This window comes from Pieris rapae, chromosome 18 (assembly GCF_905147795.1).
Source record: "Pieris rapae chromosome 18, ilPieRapa1.1, whole genome shotgun sequence".
Classification (NCBI taxonomy): Eukaryota; Metazoa; Arthropoda; class Insecta; order Lepidoptera; family Pieridae; genus Pieris; species Pieris rapae.
In genome coordinates this window covers 3,001,205-3,018,798 of record NC_059526.1, presented here as the reverse complement: position 1 = coordinate 3,018,798, position 17,594 = coordinate 3,001,205, and the positions used below count along the sequence as shown (strand labels likewise).

General features: G+C 30.6%; 1 protein-coding gene across 5 annotated transcripts; it reads left to right on the top strand.

The window, feature by feature from the left end:
* The first annotated feature begins 4,465 nt into the window (after positions 1-4,465).
* LOC110995132 lies at positions 4,466-17,128 on the top strand. Of its 5 annotated transcripts, none has more exons than XR_002600239.2 (16): positions 4,466-4,732; positions 4,881-5,052; positions 5,382-5,564; positions 5,991-6,242; positions 6,998-7,118; positions 7,647-7,817; positions 8,424-8,538; positions 8,872-9,005; positions 10,058-10,189; positions 10,502-10,611; positions 11,386-11,521; positions 11,895-12,061; positions 13,129-13,286; positions 14,422-14,527; positions 15,617-15,713; positions 16,903-17,128. XR_002600239.2 is itself a non-coding variant. In XM_022262173.2 (16 exons), the coding sequence occupies exons 1-15, from the start codon at positions 4,707-4,709 to the stop codon at positions 15,659-15,661; spliced, it is 2,028 nt and encodes a 675-aa protein (XP_022117865.2). In that variant the 5' UTR covers positions 4,466-4,706; the 3' UTR covers positions 15,662-15,664; positions 16,903-17,128. The 5 variants fall into 5 exon arrangements, 3 of the variants coding, with proteins under 3 accessions (XP_022117865.2, XP_022117852.2, XP_022117844.2); XR_002600238.2 differs by having other exon boundaries at positions 15,617-15,827; XM_022262173.2 differs by having other exon boundaries at positions 15,617-15,664.
* The last annotated feature ends 466 nt before the right edge of the window (positions 17,129-17,594 follow it).

The following is a 17,594-nucleotide window of genomic DNA, read 5'->3' as shown; positions in this document are numbered from 1 at the left end:
TGAAATTGTAGATTTTCTGCACAAGACGTTAAATTTTAGATTAATAATTATAGCTTATTAATCTACAAAATTTTAAATGACTATATACACACTAACATTACTTTCACTAAAAAAATCAAATTCAAAAGCGCAGTTCACGAGCCCCTCATAATTTAATTCTACCTAAGTATAGACCCAATTACGGCAAAAAACATTGAGCGTTGGGGGAGTGCTGCGGTATAATAGACTCCCACAAAAAGAAAACAAGTGCAGACAGCCTAGCAATATTTAAATTAAGATTAAAAGACCATCTCTTGAGTGATCCCAATCTACGGAAATGAATGTTCATCCAAGTTCTAACACCGCAAATTGTAACGTTAGCATATAAGTCTCATGTACATGACTAATGTCTATTATGAATTTATGAAATGTATTTAAACCTAATTTGTTGTAAATTATTTACACATTATTATGGCCTAAAAAGGACCAAAAAGGAAAGTTAAGCCTCTGAATTTGTATAAATTTAAATGTCTCGCGGCGTCGCACGAGTCAAAGATAAGACCCACACCTGCCTGCTTCTGTTGGGTTTGACAGCTTTTTTATTGGATTTCCACTTTCCTATTCAATAAGTTTGGGTACCACTTACGAAGATAACTGAACCGTGAAATGCTTTACGGTTATTCAATTACAAATAGATACACACTCTATTATTTATAACTTACAAATCGGTGTTATTGCATTATTTTTACTTCCTCATAATTCTTATATGTTTACAATATAATTTAACATCTTAGTTATACTAAGTTTTACTGCAATAGACATTTTTTCTTAACCTAACGGCCTCATAGCAAAACTTGTATTAACGATTTTAGAGTTTGTAATTATTTTCATTTTTTTATATAAAAGCGACTGAGAAACACGATATCTTAAGTAATACAAAGTTAAACATAGTTTCGTAGAGTCTACGCCGTAGCTCAGGAGCTACGAATGAAAGCGTACACTCCACTAAATTTGCAGAAGCATTTTCGATGACAATCACAAAGGAGTCTGGAAGTCCATTATCCTGCTGTCTGGTCACGACATATCCTCACTCTTCATAATTAATTAAACGATGCGACAATTTTAATCGTGGTCTTATGGATATATTTAAATAAACAAATCCTTGATTTAAAAGTATAATTAAACATAGGGGCCGTTCAAGTATTACGTAAGCACTATAGGGGGGAGGGGGGGGGGGGGGGTATTTGATTTTCATATTTGGTGATCACGTCAACAATAATTAATTACTGTTTTACACATATGTGTATTAACCGCAGATTGTCTATGCTTGAAAACAAAATGCATTTTGTTTCGAGGATTATTCGGAATACTATTATTTTTCAGAGCTTTGCTTACTTTTCATGACAAGAGGAATAGGGGGGAGGATAAATTGCAGTTAATTTGCGCACGTAATATTTGAACGACCCCACACTGTATATAATACATACACAAATTGAAAGAGTATTTCACTATAAATAGTAAGTAAGCATTTTTAAGCCATTGGAGATCGTATAAATCTCAAGATTTCCAATAATAATGAAATATTGCATTCGTATCCAATTTTGAGCAGCGGACATCTCAATTATGCTAACACATTTCTTGCAAAATCGTATCGTATGATAATTCGAATCAACCTTATACTACGCTACAGTATATTACATTAAGATTTTTTCACCAACCAAAGCTCGCTTTGTGCGAGAATTCGAATAAAGGAATGTACGGGTAACAGGCAATGTATCGCAGGACATTCTTAATTGTAAATAGGGAGATAGCAATTTGATTTCGATTGGTCGGAACGCGGCGCAATTGACGCGTTGCGAAAAAGAAGTGCGCTATAATGGCGCTTCGTTTTCCGGACACCTCGACGTATCCCTGATTGGGTTCTGTGTTACAAAGAGATGCAGCGTGAATTGCAATTCTGTTCCATTTAATGTCGATATTAAACAGTTGGATCGGTTCTCGCAAATGCGTTTGATGTAGAGTACGTGTTCTAAGTTTATTCTAGGTAATTATGTGTATATTGGTTTCTACCCTATAGTCTGCAATAACACGTTACGGAATTATATTTAATTTATCCTATTACATGACAGCTGTCAATGTCAACGTGTCTTAATCTTTGGTTTAATCCTAGTGCATTCTATCTAGATAATATTATAGTAGATTTATAGACATCAGTCTAGGACACTAACGAGTAATTGGACTCGAGACAGATCGCTATTTTGTCTTACGACGTTAAATTGCTCCCATAGCTATTATCTCCCACTGCCTGGAGAACAATAAGTATTTTGTAGATATAGAAATCATCTCAAACACATTATTACTTGTATACATAAATATTATCCACCTCACCAAAGAGGTTGTGAAGAAATATTTAAAGAAGCGGGAGAAATTTGTTTTTTTTTGCATTAACAATTTAGTGTATTCTGTGAAATATTATTAATTGTTGTTTTTTTAATGTTACATTTAATTAACTTACTATTTTTTTTCTATTTCATATACATATATTGTTCATCTCTGTAATCGGTTTTGGCTTTGTATACTGTGTGTGTAAGTGTTTTGTTTTATATCATGTATGTTTGCTGATGATTACTAATAAATAATAAAAATAAAAAATAAACTTATTTCGTAAACATTAAGAGACAAAATTTAAAGTTGCATGTTAAGTGCACTAGAGACACTATGCTAGTTTGGTGCAGATATCAACTTCTTTGACGTTTAACATAAACGAGTTAACGTAACAGTTTCCGTGAAGACTTGACTGTTTCTTGATATTTTTATCATAGGCAAGTAGGTAATCTGCCTTATTTTTTGCCAAAAAACATTAATTGTAAAACCGATTTCAAAAATATAAACTGGTCAGGTTTAGTTATGTAGGTTTTAAGAAAATCTACACCTTTCTTTCATGTTTCATACGGTTCAAAATTAATCAACTATATAACTAATAACTCAATCATTCTATGAAAGCCTATTTACGTTGCAATAATCTGAATGATTTTATATTAAAAGCATAGTCAAAGTTGTTTGTTTTTGCCACTCACGTGGGCACGGGTACCTAATGTCACCAAAAAGCTGAGCATTTGGCTCGGCGCCTGCTCCCGATGTTACTGAATTAGCCAAATTCGTTAATGGCATCTGATTTATGCTCTCTGGCTTATGCTTTTATTACTTTGAATCTTACTCCTTGTATAATTTAGCTGTAAACGAATAATACGCAAAGGGAATGTAACATATATTAGGTAATTTACCTTTGACGTTATTATTTCAGAACATTAAGATATAGGAAAAAATTACTAAGATAATATTATTATAACATAATTGGATTTATTATAAAATTACTCTACTTCTGAAGCTACAATAAAGACTTATATAAATGTTTATTTTATGTTAGATTTTAATTATTATTCTTCGGTTTTATAATTTATGTTAGTTCAAAATCCTTAAATTTAGATTGATTATGGTTGATTGTTATACGTTTGTTGGATGCTTTGTTAACGACCCATTTTTTTCGGCATTTTTCATAGTAATAAAAAAACTACGGGTTTTAACAGTGATGGGCATGGGAATATGACATGATTTTGAAAATCATAACAGATTCATTTATTACTATAAAACCTATACAAATGGCTAATTTTTCGAAAATTAAATCAAACATCACTAATTTCCAATCAATCACCTCAGGTAATTCAAAACCCTTCTCTAGAAAGATGGCGTAGACACTTACCATGCCAGTAAACACGTTAACAAACGCATAGAGTTTATTATCATTACCGAGCCATTATCATTATTTAATTATATGCATATAATATGAAAAAACGATGAAAAACGGTCTCCGACAATATTTAACTCAAAAAGTTTTAGGAGACATTTCAAACAGGAGTTACATTTTTAATTAAGGCATTTTTGATAAATTAATGATAATTTTGTATACCAGTTATATACTTTATAACGTTTCTGTCATATAGCCCATTATACTACTACGCTTAAACATCTTAAGTAGACCTATATTATATTGTAGAGACCCTTATATCGCTTCATCCGTCCTTCTTGCAGTATCAATCTACAGGGGCTAGTCAGAGCCAGCCAGCACCTTTCACTTTAAATATCCTAATGTCCGCTACTATAGTGTACTCTCTCTAGTTTTCCGGCCCAGTTGGTGTTTAGACCGCTCGAGAATGCCCTTTAGGTCGAAGGAAGAGCAGAACCTTCCTTCCTTGAAAATATTCTTTATGTTGTTTCGACATATAATTCTTACGCTCTTCAGTTTATTAATATACAAATTTTACAGTAATTTACAGGTATAGAAACATAATTTTAAATATCAGCTTAAGTACATATTAAGAGTTGTCTGTATTTTGTTGTACATAATCTAAATTTTTGTATCCTGTCACATAGCTTTAATTAGTAACTAATGTCACTGTTATCTGTCAGCTATCTTCATTCTTGACAGAACACAATTATCCAATAACAAGTATTCCGTGTTGTGTTTAGATTTTAGAATTTGGATTTGTTTTTCTTATCCTCTATAGTGGTTCTACTTACAGTACTTAGTACTAACTGTAATTATGATTTGATAACTGATCTAAATGTATGTTCCTTAGAACAAGAATAACCGTAATTGATTTGAGCATATGGGGCCTGCATGGGAGTATAATTTGTGAAAACAATAATAAACAGCACATGTTATCATTATGGAACAAATATTACAATTCGATTGGTTTGTAGTTAAAACTATTTATATAATTAAGAGTTTACTTAAAGTGAAAATAAACTATGGTCGACATTTAATCTTAAAAAGTCGACTTTAAAAGTCGACCTTAAGTACATAAACACCCATATTTAAATACAAACATACATTGTTGTAGGACAAATTTTCAGCCGGAGACCGACAAATATTTCCTTACTGCTGAGGCCTTGGAAAATAGTGTTACTGAGAAAATTCTACAAAATAACTTTCACGATCCACTAATATCCAGCAGTGAGGATGAAGAGCAAGAAGTTATCAACTGGGATGAAATTTTCAGTAAAAAGAAAAATGTAATTATTTTTTATACTATTTAATTAGTTTCTTACTTTCTTTTACCAGTAAAATTATAAACTATCACCATAAATGAACTTAAAATCTTAATCTTTGCTCATACTTATAATTCTAACCTAACTTGAGATAAATTGAAAGAATTGCATCAAAGGCTTGATAAATTTAGCTATCTATTTATCAACGGACCTATTAAGAGTCTAATCGCGGAAACGGAGTCCCCACATACACATACACGCTATCTATTTATCTTTTGTTATTTATTTATTAATTAAACGTAATGTTTGACTAAATTGCTATATTGTTCATAAAACTATATTTCTGCTTACAGGATCAAAGGAACAACCACATTTTTGTGCCAGGATTTAGAGGATGTCCAAAATATCCAAAACTGTCGAGTCTAAAGCCCAATCAACAAACACAACTTCTGAAAGTTATTTGTGCAAACCATTCGCATGTTCTTCCACAGAAAACTTTTCCAAGACCTACTAAGATAGATTTTAAGCTATTTGAGGTTGGTACTCATTAATATTGTGTGTTCTATTGTTTGACCTATAATATTAATTTAAATTTTTTTATTTGATATCATAATAATTTCCTTATTATATTATTTAAAGTAAGTGCTTTACAACAGCTGTGGAGGTAAGTCACTGAACAGTGAAAGCAGTTAATTTGAAGTGTGACAATATTATAAATTACTCTGGTCTTAAAATAAATAACTGTTTTAAGACCAGAGTAATTTATAATCTAGGCTATTTAAAATAATTGTTACTATGTTGTATTTATTAAAACATCATTATTATGATGTTATATTAGGGCAAATAACACAAGAAATCTTGACATTAATCTTAGAATAATTTTAGATAAACCATAATTGCATTATTTCATTTTTAAGAGTTGTTAAAAAATTAGGGTTAAGCAAATTGTTATATTTTTACAGGAATTAAAACCAGTCTATGAACAAGAACAGAAAGAATTTATAGCCTGGGCTAAAAACCTTTGGACCACAGAACATTGTGTTAGAGCATTACGACCCAAGCCACCGGTGGAGTTAGTTTATGAAGCATATTTTAAATTAAAAGCTAGTGAACTTCAATGTTATCCAAAAGTGTATACCCTAGCAGCTCAAATACCACTTGAGGCAAATCAAGAAAACTACAATGAAATGATTTTTTGTGAAAATTTAATTGATGTAAGTATTTCAAGAGTAATAATAAGTCAAAGCAGAATTTTATTGCAATGTTTATATCATCAGAACGTCGTGAAGCGCGTCGCATCTGCCTCTTCTATTACCACTATTACATAGCAATCACAACCACTCTGTCAAGTGTGTACCGGATAAGAAGTTTATATCTTAACCTACTGTAAATTGTTGCTGCACTTAGGGCCTGTTTCACAATGTCCGGATAAGTTCCAAATAAGCTATTTATTACTTATTTGTAGGATAAACACTATTTTTGCGTTTCACGACTGTCAGATAGCGCTATTTGTTATGAAATGCCAAGTATCTTATTCGGAACTTTTATCTTTCGAATAATTTATGTGTTGCATAGCTATTTGGCACTTTATCCATACATTGTGAAACAGGCCCTTAAAGTAATTAAATTTTAAAGTTGGTCTAAATTACATTAATATGTTATCTTAGTCTTATAGATAATGGATATGGATTTGGTAAATAAAAGATTTAGACAAGTATAAACTAATAATGTATAAACATACATAATATATAATCTGTATGACTTATAAACTATGAAGGTATCAATTGATGATCTGACTTTATAGGCGTAAGTTGATATATCCTGTTTAGCAGATTTTTATATTAAGATATACAGAAGATTACCTGTAGCGAGAGTTCATTAAGTAGTAAGAAATTAGACTCAGGACTTAATTATTCAGACAACAATAATTGTCGTCTGAATAATTATTAAAAATATTTACATTTTTCAGGTTAATAACTTAGATATGCCAGAAATTCAATATGAAGCAATTGAGGAAAAAATTTTAATTGTAAAAAATTGTTCTGTGCCTGAGCCTTGTAATAAACATCCCTGTAGATTTATTCTACCAAGTAAGTTACTATTTTGATACACAATATATTTTCTTGAAATTATTATCTATATTCTGTAAATTTTAAATATAATGTTATACAATAGTACTTTGCTACTAAGTATCTAACAAAATTGCGAGTTAGTCTTTAACATCTATAAAGAAATAACTTAGCATATATACCATATATACCTGTAGTTAAATACGCAAAACAATATCTTTCCACAATGATTATAACTTTATGACTGTACTGAGATGCTGTAATTACAACATATTCAAGAGCTTTTGATGAGAGATGTGACTAAATAAAGCTTGTATTCACTTTGATTAGTCATTAGTAGAAAACAAGTGTGGACAGCGATTGATTAGTCCAGGTGATAAGTTGTCTGCATAGTAAAGTGATTAGAATCCTTTACTCATTAAAAAATAATTTTAAAAATAGCCAATTTTTTATTCTATGCCTCCATGCTGATAAGTTGGAATAATTAGTTTATATATTTTATTTATAGAAAAATGATGATTAAAGTAAAAATAACAATTTCAATTTTAGCTGAAAACTCAGTATCGATTCTACCAAAAACAGAGATAGAAAGAGAGCTAGCTCAATATGCTTTGGAGCAAGGCGCACAGTACATTGCTAGTGAGAGTGCGCTTAAATGTCTCCTTACAATCGATCAGCCCTGGCATATAACTATTTGCGTCAGTGAAGCCATAGATTCAGGTAAGTTAAAGAAGAAGTTCATTGTGTTCTTTTTTCAAATATAATGTAAGGCACATAAAATTATTACGCTTCGCATATGTTTTTTCTATTTCGACTTATCTGTGTCAAAATTAAAAAAGGTACTTCTCACATGTGTCATGTGTGGTTTTGCCGCCATTGTTATATTTGAATTTTCTAAGAATTTTTTTTTAATGTATAATATCAAATCGCCTCACAATGTTATAAAGTAAAATGGTGTATGAAACAGTTTTATAAAGTTTTTGTAGATGGAGATAGTTTTTGTAGTTGTTCAATTAAGTTAGAAAACAAAAGCGTCATATAGTGGAGGTCGCAGCTAGTTTTGGTTGTCACTAACGTCAAAATAGTTCAATAATTATTATTATTTTGATACATATTTTCAATCATAATTTTTGTTTTTGAGGATTATTGAAATGACGCGGAACTAATAAGAATTACATATATTATATGCGAGGTAAATGTGATATCGCTTTCCATTATGACTACGGCTTTCAATAGTCGTAATAGTGATCTGTGCTCAATTCTTTGACTATGAATACAATACGCGTGTAAAATCATACAGAAGTCGTAATGCGATGTAAATTTTAGATGGCGAGCGATCAAATGTCGTTGTGTTAGGTGACGAGTTCTCTATCAAGAAAGAGTCAGTGCTTCAACGGACATACAAAGCTTTCCAATATCTACTTGAAGACGCACTTGTGCCGTAAGTAACCTTACTTATTATTGCAGTGCTCCAAATTCAAATGTGACGGACTTTTTTTTTTCCTATAAGTAGGTTTTATTTATTAGCGCGTAAGTTGTATGTTCATAAATGATAATGAACATACAACTTACGCGCGGATTAAATTAAAACTAACAAGCACAGACTACAGAAATCATTTCATAAATTCGCATTTATATCTGTTAAAAAATAATTATTCCCTATAGCTAATTGTATTATAAACTTGATAAGTAGCTAACAAAAACCTGTAAGTATTAAAATAATTTGATTACATTTTAGCTGTTGTCAAATTAAATTTTCTTATATGACTTCCAGTTTATCAGAAAGATCGAGATTAATAAGCCAGAAAACATCTTCAGAGGACGACTCATTAAATGTCAGCAGTATGGATATTCACGAAGATTTGGAGCCATCCAGTGACGATGAGGACAACTTATGTATAGACACTGGTATGATTTATTTTAAACAGGGTGGTTAGGCAGAAAATTAAAATGTGATGGAAATAACTTCAGTAGTTCATTATAGCTACTATAGAGGGCGCACCAAGCGGAGACCAAGTGACCATTAAAATGGCTAACGTAACTTGACTGTTACGGAATGCGTAACTAATAATGATTACTTTAATAAGTATATGTTTGAAATGAAACGAACTTTCAGAGTGAACTTAGTAATAGATACATAAAGGTAGAAATGTAATTTTTTGAGTATGGGTTCACAATCATACTTTATAGGTTTATATAGAGTTGGATTCACTGCAATATGATTCCAGTATGATGGTAGTGAAAGCGGTGACACTGTCTTGTTAAATTTATTTCGTTGGTTATTTTAATTATTTTCTCGTTAATTTTCGTCACTCAATGCAAAGTCATTGACGGTCAATATATATTTTATGTATTTATAACTATAAATAAAATTCTTGTTTAGAAAAACATAAATTTTTTTTTACATTATAAATTAAATATAAATTGTGAAAAACACAAATGCTACGAACATGTAAGGCAAATTGTAAAAAAAAATTTTTTTTAATAAATCGTGTTCGTTTTAATACGATATTAGATTTGGAGCTTAGAAATTCAATTTGTTTTTTACAAACGTCAAATGCCTTTTTGAGCGATTCAATTTTAATGTTATTGTTTTTATCTGTAGTTTATGTATGTCAGTGATTATGTTATAATAAACGATGTCATTTGTTTTATTGGAATGGCAACACCACGCAATATCATTGACATCTTCTGTAAAATGCCGATATGTCAAAGTCAATTTGTCCGTAGTGCGTAGAATCGGTCGTTGAGTACTTGATTTGCTTGCTTATCGGCGCCTGCACTGGACGTTTGCACTGACTGTTTACATATTAAGTAATGTCGGACGACGGTAGTTCCCCCAATATTGTAATAATCAATCGCGTTGAGTCTACGACATGTATATACTATCTTGTACATAATGGATGGTTTCAGTGTTCTTTTTTTAATGAAACTTTAATAAATAAAATTTCATATTACAGGAGACGATTTACAAGAGTGTGTGCCACAGACTGAAAATATTAAAGACAAAAATGATAAGGAAAGTAGTGCTATCAATGGCGATAGTTCGTCAAATAAAAAAAATATAGGACCATATGTTTGCACTTGTAAAGGTAAATGTATAAAATATTTAACTACCTACCTGCTATAAATATGATTTTCTTAATAATTAATTAAATATAATTCTTCATAATAATTATAAAATAATAATAATAATACAGAGTTTTTCTAATATTAGAATGACTTTAATTACTGGCCTAATTAATTACATAATTCTAAATTCAAATAATACCATTTTAAATTTTGAATTTTACTTCGAAGTTCTATTTTTTTTTTGTTACATACCAGTAACTATAAAAATAAGTTTCGCTAACCAGTGAGTTTTTATAGATGCAGAAATAGATTTTTTATTTGAATGATTTCAGACACAATATTCGAAGTCCCTCCTCCGCGCTCGTACAAGAAATGGCGCATACGCAATAAAGTCACAGGTGAACGACATGATATTATCGTCCACTGCGAACATCGCGTTAGAGTAAGTTCGCATTAATAAGCTTTTGTCAGAACTACTGATTCGAACTTGATTAATTTTTGAAGATTTTCAAAAATATTACATTGTCATAATAGACGGTATAACCTTTTGTTTAATCGTTGTATAAGAACTTTTAAAAATCGTAAAACAGAATAGCTCTTTTGGAATAAAATATAAACATTATTAAACTATAAAGCTCGATTAATCAGATAATTGTAAACTTAACTACAGTACTATATTATAGGTAAATATTAATTAAATAAAAAATTCGTACACACGTAAGAAGTGAAACTTAATTAGGACCTTATTTTTCGAAAATAATCTACGATATGAAACTTTACAGAAATTGTTTAAATAAAGTTATATTAGATAAATTTTTAGACATGAATACAAATAATAAAATTAATTCATTTTACCTTAAAGATTATTATATAACTTCATTAATTGTAATGGAATAATTAGGTTCATTTTTATCATTATCATATAAGTATTGTTGTTATTAATGGCTTTTGGTAACTGAAACATGAAATATATTGTTTAAGATGGCGTGTAACGGAAAAATGTGACAGTATATTTTTCCGACGCCTACAAAGAAGTTTCACTTTAGAAACTAAAAATATTGCTTTCGGTGCCTACTCGTACTCCCTACAAAATATTTAGAAACATTTTCGTTTTCATACAATTACGGTGATTCATGGAAAATATAATTAAAAATAATTTTAATGTCCAGAATATCTGTATGAAATTATTATTATTATATATATTAAATTATTGCAGCACGCCACAGGAGAAATAGTTTTGGAGCCGATTCCCGAGTATCAACTTGAGTGTGGTGCTGTCTCGCTCTCGCGCCATAAGATCGCCGCTCTTGCTCTCTCGCTTTACTTGAGACGGAAGGCAAGTCTTCTTAAAGGTTAGTCGAGAGGCTTATTCGATAAGAAAACCTATAGATGACTGTAATGTTTCTAGGGACAGCTTTTCTTGCTTGCTTCACAAATCAACTGAAAAGAAAATAAAATTAGAGATTTAAAAATATATCATGAATTGTTATTTTTGTGTTCGTGTGAACTGGCTTTGCGTGTTCGGTTTTAATATTTTTATTTAATTAAATATTCATATACTTCTATTAATTTTGAACACGCGGTATTCTTTTTATACTTTAAAAACATGGAGTTTAAAACTTTTAATAGGAAATACTGTTCATAATGCAAACAGATTTTGTGATTCACAAAAATAAATGTTCATGAAAATTCTAGAATCTTAAATTTAAATTAAATAAATTTCAGTTCGAATAGATGGTTCTTCAGGTGAAATAGTGACAATGGAGAAATTGAGTTCCACAGAGTGGAGCGAGAAACACGGCGAAATGTTGCCACATATAGCTAACGTTTTACACACCACATTGAACCAACTTCAGGGTCTATTACCTGGCAATTATATACTTCAACATGATGTAAGTAAATTAAGTAGAAATAGATTTACAAATAAGAACGTAATTTGTTTATTTAAGTTATTAATAGTAAGGGGCCGTACAAGTATTGCGCGGTACTGGCAGATTAAGCAGAGTTACTGCAATTTATCCCAACCCTCTCTCCTCTTGTCAAAAGTAAGCAATGATCTTAAAAATAATAGTACATTAACGTATTAATTTTTTGTTAAAATCTTCGAAAATGCATTTAATTTTCAAGCTTAGATAATGTGTGGGTGATTTGTGTAAAAAAGTAAATAATTACTGTTGACGTAATAAACAAATTAGGAAATTCAAATACCCCGTCTCCCCTATAGTGCTTATGTAATATATACTTGAATCGAACCTGGTTAGTTCTGCGAGGCAGAGGCGGCCTTGGGTTGCAAATATAAAACCTTTGAATTTGATTCTTAATTACTTATTAAGGTTATAATTGCAAATTAAAATAAGATAATTAATTCTTTATTCACTCAAAATATAAATGTAATTATTTAGTAACGTGACAAACTGATATTTAAATAAGTTCTGGAAATTATGGACTTTCTATAAAACCTTTTTTCTTTTTCTTTTTTTTTGAAGTGAAACTTCTTTAGAATCGTTGTGATTTCAAACCGGATGCAACGAAAAAGCGACAGTAAAAAGAGACAGAAACATTAATTCATATGATTTAACGTGGGAGAAAATGAGATAGATAAACTTCTTTCGAATCGTCGTGATTTCAAACCGGATGCAGCGGTAAAGAGAGACAGAAACATCAATTCATCATATGATTTAACGTGGGAGAAAATGAGGCATTATACAGCCTCTCTTTACTGCCGCTTTTTCATTTGATCGAATTTCAAACTTTCGATGTTTTAGTTTTTCCCAAATTAAAAATTTATATTAAACTTATAAATTAAAATTTATCATTAAAATATACTGTTTTAAAAGAACACACACATTTAGATAATGGAAAATGATTAATTTATATATGATTAATAATAAAAAAAATGTTTTTGAAGGTTTCACTTCTACCATGTGTGAATTGCACATATGTTTTTTTTTAATTGTAGCCAAGCCACGGAACCAACGCCATGTTATACCGACCCGGCAAGTCGAATGCGGATTCGTTGGTACTAAACGTAGATGTGAATGCGCCTGCGCCGGCCGATCAGTCCGCGGACGTTAAAGTACCGCCAACGCTCTGCGACGACTTGCTGCCTATACATAAGTATGTATTATTTCTACTATTTAAGAAAACAGTCTTAATAAATATTTTTTTTACCATTTATTCAAAATAAACAAAAGACAAATAATTATGAACATCTCCAATGAGAACTGAAAATCCGCGCTGTTCTGGCGTTGGAGTGTATATTTAGCCCTCTACTTGCTAAATTTATTTGATAGCATTTCTATATTAGGGGGCGTCCAGAAATTACGTGAGGTGTTTTTTTTTTTAATTTTCTGTACCTCCTGGTAAGATGTCATGAGATTTTATTCAACCGACTCCACCATCCCCCAATCTCACGTGAGAGTTTTCTCTCTAACGTCAGATTAAATGAAATTTGACTCGACCCTTTCCCCCCCTTAAACACCTTACGTAATTTATGGACGCCTCCTAATGAATAATTAAATAATAAATATCATATAATGTGACTGAATTAATGCGTTTCTTATTATACTATATTTGTACTACACAGAAACACTAGTGACATTTTTTTTAAATCAAAATGTTATAACGTATAAAAGGCGTACGTATCCATATAACTTGATCGATTTGTCTTGATCTTTTTCATATTATGTGTGTATCTAGACTCAAATGTTTAGACTCGTATTGAAATTCCAAAATGTGCCCGGCTTAAAAGGTTTGTCATCTCTTACATATCAAAAAATGATAGCTGTCAAAATTCTACGCAATTATACATCGGAGTATACGTGCCATGTCATATTAATTTTTTTTAATTATGGATTTTTTTTTGTTCAATTAATTACTTACAATATTGTCCCGTATTGTCAAACATGGAGTTTTTAAATCACTTGATAATTAGTCTAATTAGTCTATTGCACTGATCCCCGTTATCCAAGACGTTGCGTTTACTGGATGCTATCTCCGACAGTATCGACATATTTGTATGTTCGCAGAGTGAATTCACAGTAGCGATATTATTTATATTATGTGTTTAATATTATTATTACTTTATTATGTTTTATTAAATGTTTCTTGACATTATCGCACTGGCATAGTCTGTAAGGATAATGTATGTATTTTGTAATAAATAATATAAAAAATAAAGTTAAATGTATAAGTTATATATCAATTTGATAGGCTTAAAATTTTTAATTTATCAAAGTTTAAATGTTTTTAGATATCGAAGAATTCTGCCTTGTGCGTTTACACCGTATGAAGACCAGCTTCCAAAGCAGCCACGCAAGGCCCCAACTAAGAACAAAACACCGCCTCAAGCTATCAAGGTAAACCAAATTATTGAGAATCATCTATACAATTCAATATCATTATCCAAAAAAAAAAAAATTTTTTTGAATCATGTCATATTTTTTTAATACTAGCGAAATATTTAAATTGTTGAATTGTTTATAATCTGTAGAGAATTTCGTATGATACAGGTTTAATTGCCATTTTTTATATTAAAGTTTAGTTCATCAATACAATTTCTCATCCAATTGAAATATATAGGGATATCAGAACCGTATTTCAAAACGTATTTCAAGTGTTGTCTTGAGTGCTTAAGCGTCTAGTTTAAATAAAATTTTGACATATCCACCTTCAACCTAGATTTGAATTTGACGTCGTATAGGAAAAACTAAATATAATTAGACAATTAAGTCATTACATTATTCACTCTGTATATAGCTTAAGCTTAGCTTTAAGAAATTAAAAATAAAATCTAAACTCTAATTTAGGGGGCTTCGCTATGTTTGCTGTTTGCGAATATTTTAAAATCATTCCCATTTTCCCAAACCATATCTTATTTAAGCTTCTTTTTCTATAAAACACTCCAAACAGATTATCCTTAATTCAACGTCCCCTTAAAACCATAACTTCAAAACCACATGTTCGACACATTACTATTTCCATACAATATCTGCTCTATGGAAAAATTAGTTTGTAAGATATCATCGAGGCGCCATTTAGCGCGAGTATGGCTCACTTATGTCAAAATTCAATATGTTTTTGACACCACAGAGCCTGACTTAGCGTTCAATCTTGTCTCTGAATTTGAGGGTTTATCTGTGAAGCAAAAATTTGTATGCAGCGAATAAAATCGCTAGTATTTTAAAATTTCTAAATACTATTCTTGTTTTTTTTTATTATAGTAAATTCTTGAGTTCGTCAAATCATATGATAATTTGATTTTTTCCAGGGAATTGTGCTTACGATATTATGTGTAATTTATTCGTTTGTTTTTTTTTTATTTAAAAAATATATATTTTGCTGTCATAGCGTGAGTCATTGAAAATGTATTTAACCTTCAAAAATTATATTATCGTAAGCGCATAGTAATTTAACGATAATGACGATTAAACAAATCTGTTCGTTAGAGCTCAGCAGGACGAGGCCGCAAACGCAGGAGAGGGCGCCACTAATCGGTATATCAAGTCAACTTAGTGATGTGCCAGTTTGTCGATAAGGGTATTGGTAAAGTTTCGACCTTAATTACATCGATGAAGCTGACGTTGACGTAAGACTATTGAACGTGATTTTACTTAGAAACTATCGAACCATCCAGCTATTAAAGAGGATTTGCATTCTGTAAGTAATACATTTTTCATATAAATATTTGTGCAAATCGTCTTTAGGTAATTACTAATAAAAGTATTTACAAATTTCTTCTCAAGAAATTTAATCAATTTCACAATGAGCAAATCAAGTCGCGTGCATTAATATGTGCAAATGAAGTCGCAGGCAATAAGTGCAAACAAAACAAATTTGTCAGTATCATTCAAAACTACATTTCTTCCATTTAATGTTGTATGTAATCCATCGCAAAGTTATAACTACAAATGAACTAAAAAAAAAAGTTTGGTAAAAGGTGCAATTAATTTTAGCTGCAAGTAGAGGAATTAATGTTTGTTAAATTAAATTCGAAGTGTTATAATATATACGAGGCGCGGTTAAAAAGTTCGCGGAATAGCGGGGCTGAGTTTACTCATCCAGGTAAGCGCTAATTGAGTGACTCGTTGTTAATTTTTATGTCGCTGTAAAATAGTTAAATCAGAGAGTTAATTGTATCTCTCGACAGTTAATAAAAGATCGAAATTCAATCCAGTCGCTAGCATTTTGATTTAATACCGCATTTACATTCAGCCGTAGTGAGCAAGGAAGTGATACTTACGACGAAGAATTTTTCGACGGTGTAAGTTATTTGACAGATCTGATAAATGAATTTGGGGTAAGTTAACTAACATTGGACAGGAAACACAGTTAAATGTTTCATTAGATTACCCTTCTCTGTCATTCCGCGAACTTTTTGTCCGCCCCTTGTATTCCTCTTACCAAGTCGATTACCATTATATTAATTCCTAATACACGCAGCTGAAAGGTCAGGTAACCTCATTAACCTTGAGACGAATGACCTTATGATCCCGATACTCACGCGATAATTTCGTTTTATTGTGTCGAATTAAAAAAAAGGTACTAATTTTTTTTTTACCAAGTTAAGAGGTGTTAGAATGCATTTTTGAAAAACCCAACGATATGTGTTGTCTAGATAGTTTAAGTTTTGTGAAGCTGTTGACAAATTACAATAATTATGTTTCAAAAATGTTTTCTTGCGCCCGGATTTATTTTGGATTTACGTTAGTTGTCTATGAAAATCTTGTTGCAGTGGCCAGCACGTTTGAGGGCAAGAAAGAAGAAAATCCAAGACTGACATTCTTTAGTATTTTCGTGTATAATAAATACAAATTGACCCCCTTATTTGTACGAAGTAAATCATTCTAATTTAATATTATAGCATAAACAAAATTATAAAGATATAAGAATAAGCAGCTTAGAATTGAATTGAAAGAATTGTATTATTTGTATAAATCACAAAACTGAAAAAATAAATTGTATACAATATTTTTTACTTTTATTACACCATATCTCATCCCCATCTAGCATTATTAGGGCATCTGCAAAAGCCTGTTATTAGCAAATATATTCTTAAAGAAATTAAAAAATTCTTAAAGAAACTCTCTAACTAAATGGGCCTTAAGTTACTTAATCCTTAGAATTGTCAGATATCTATAATGATCAGACAGAATCGACATTTTGTTTTATTTTAATAAAAATAGTTTAGAGGACTTTTTTGATTGATTTTACAGCCCGGCGGCAACCAACATATAAATGTTATCTTTATCTATATTTTTATGTAATTGTTTATTTGTTATATTTAATTTAATTTAGCTGTAGAAGTATGATATAAATAAATAAATCTTACGAGGCCATAAATTTGAAGATGAATTACTAATCTAATCCAAGTACAAGTATTTAGAGGTTATGAGTACTCTCATCACGCCAAACTGGATAAAGACG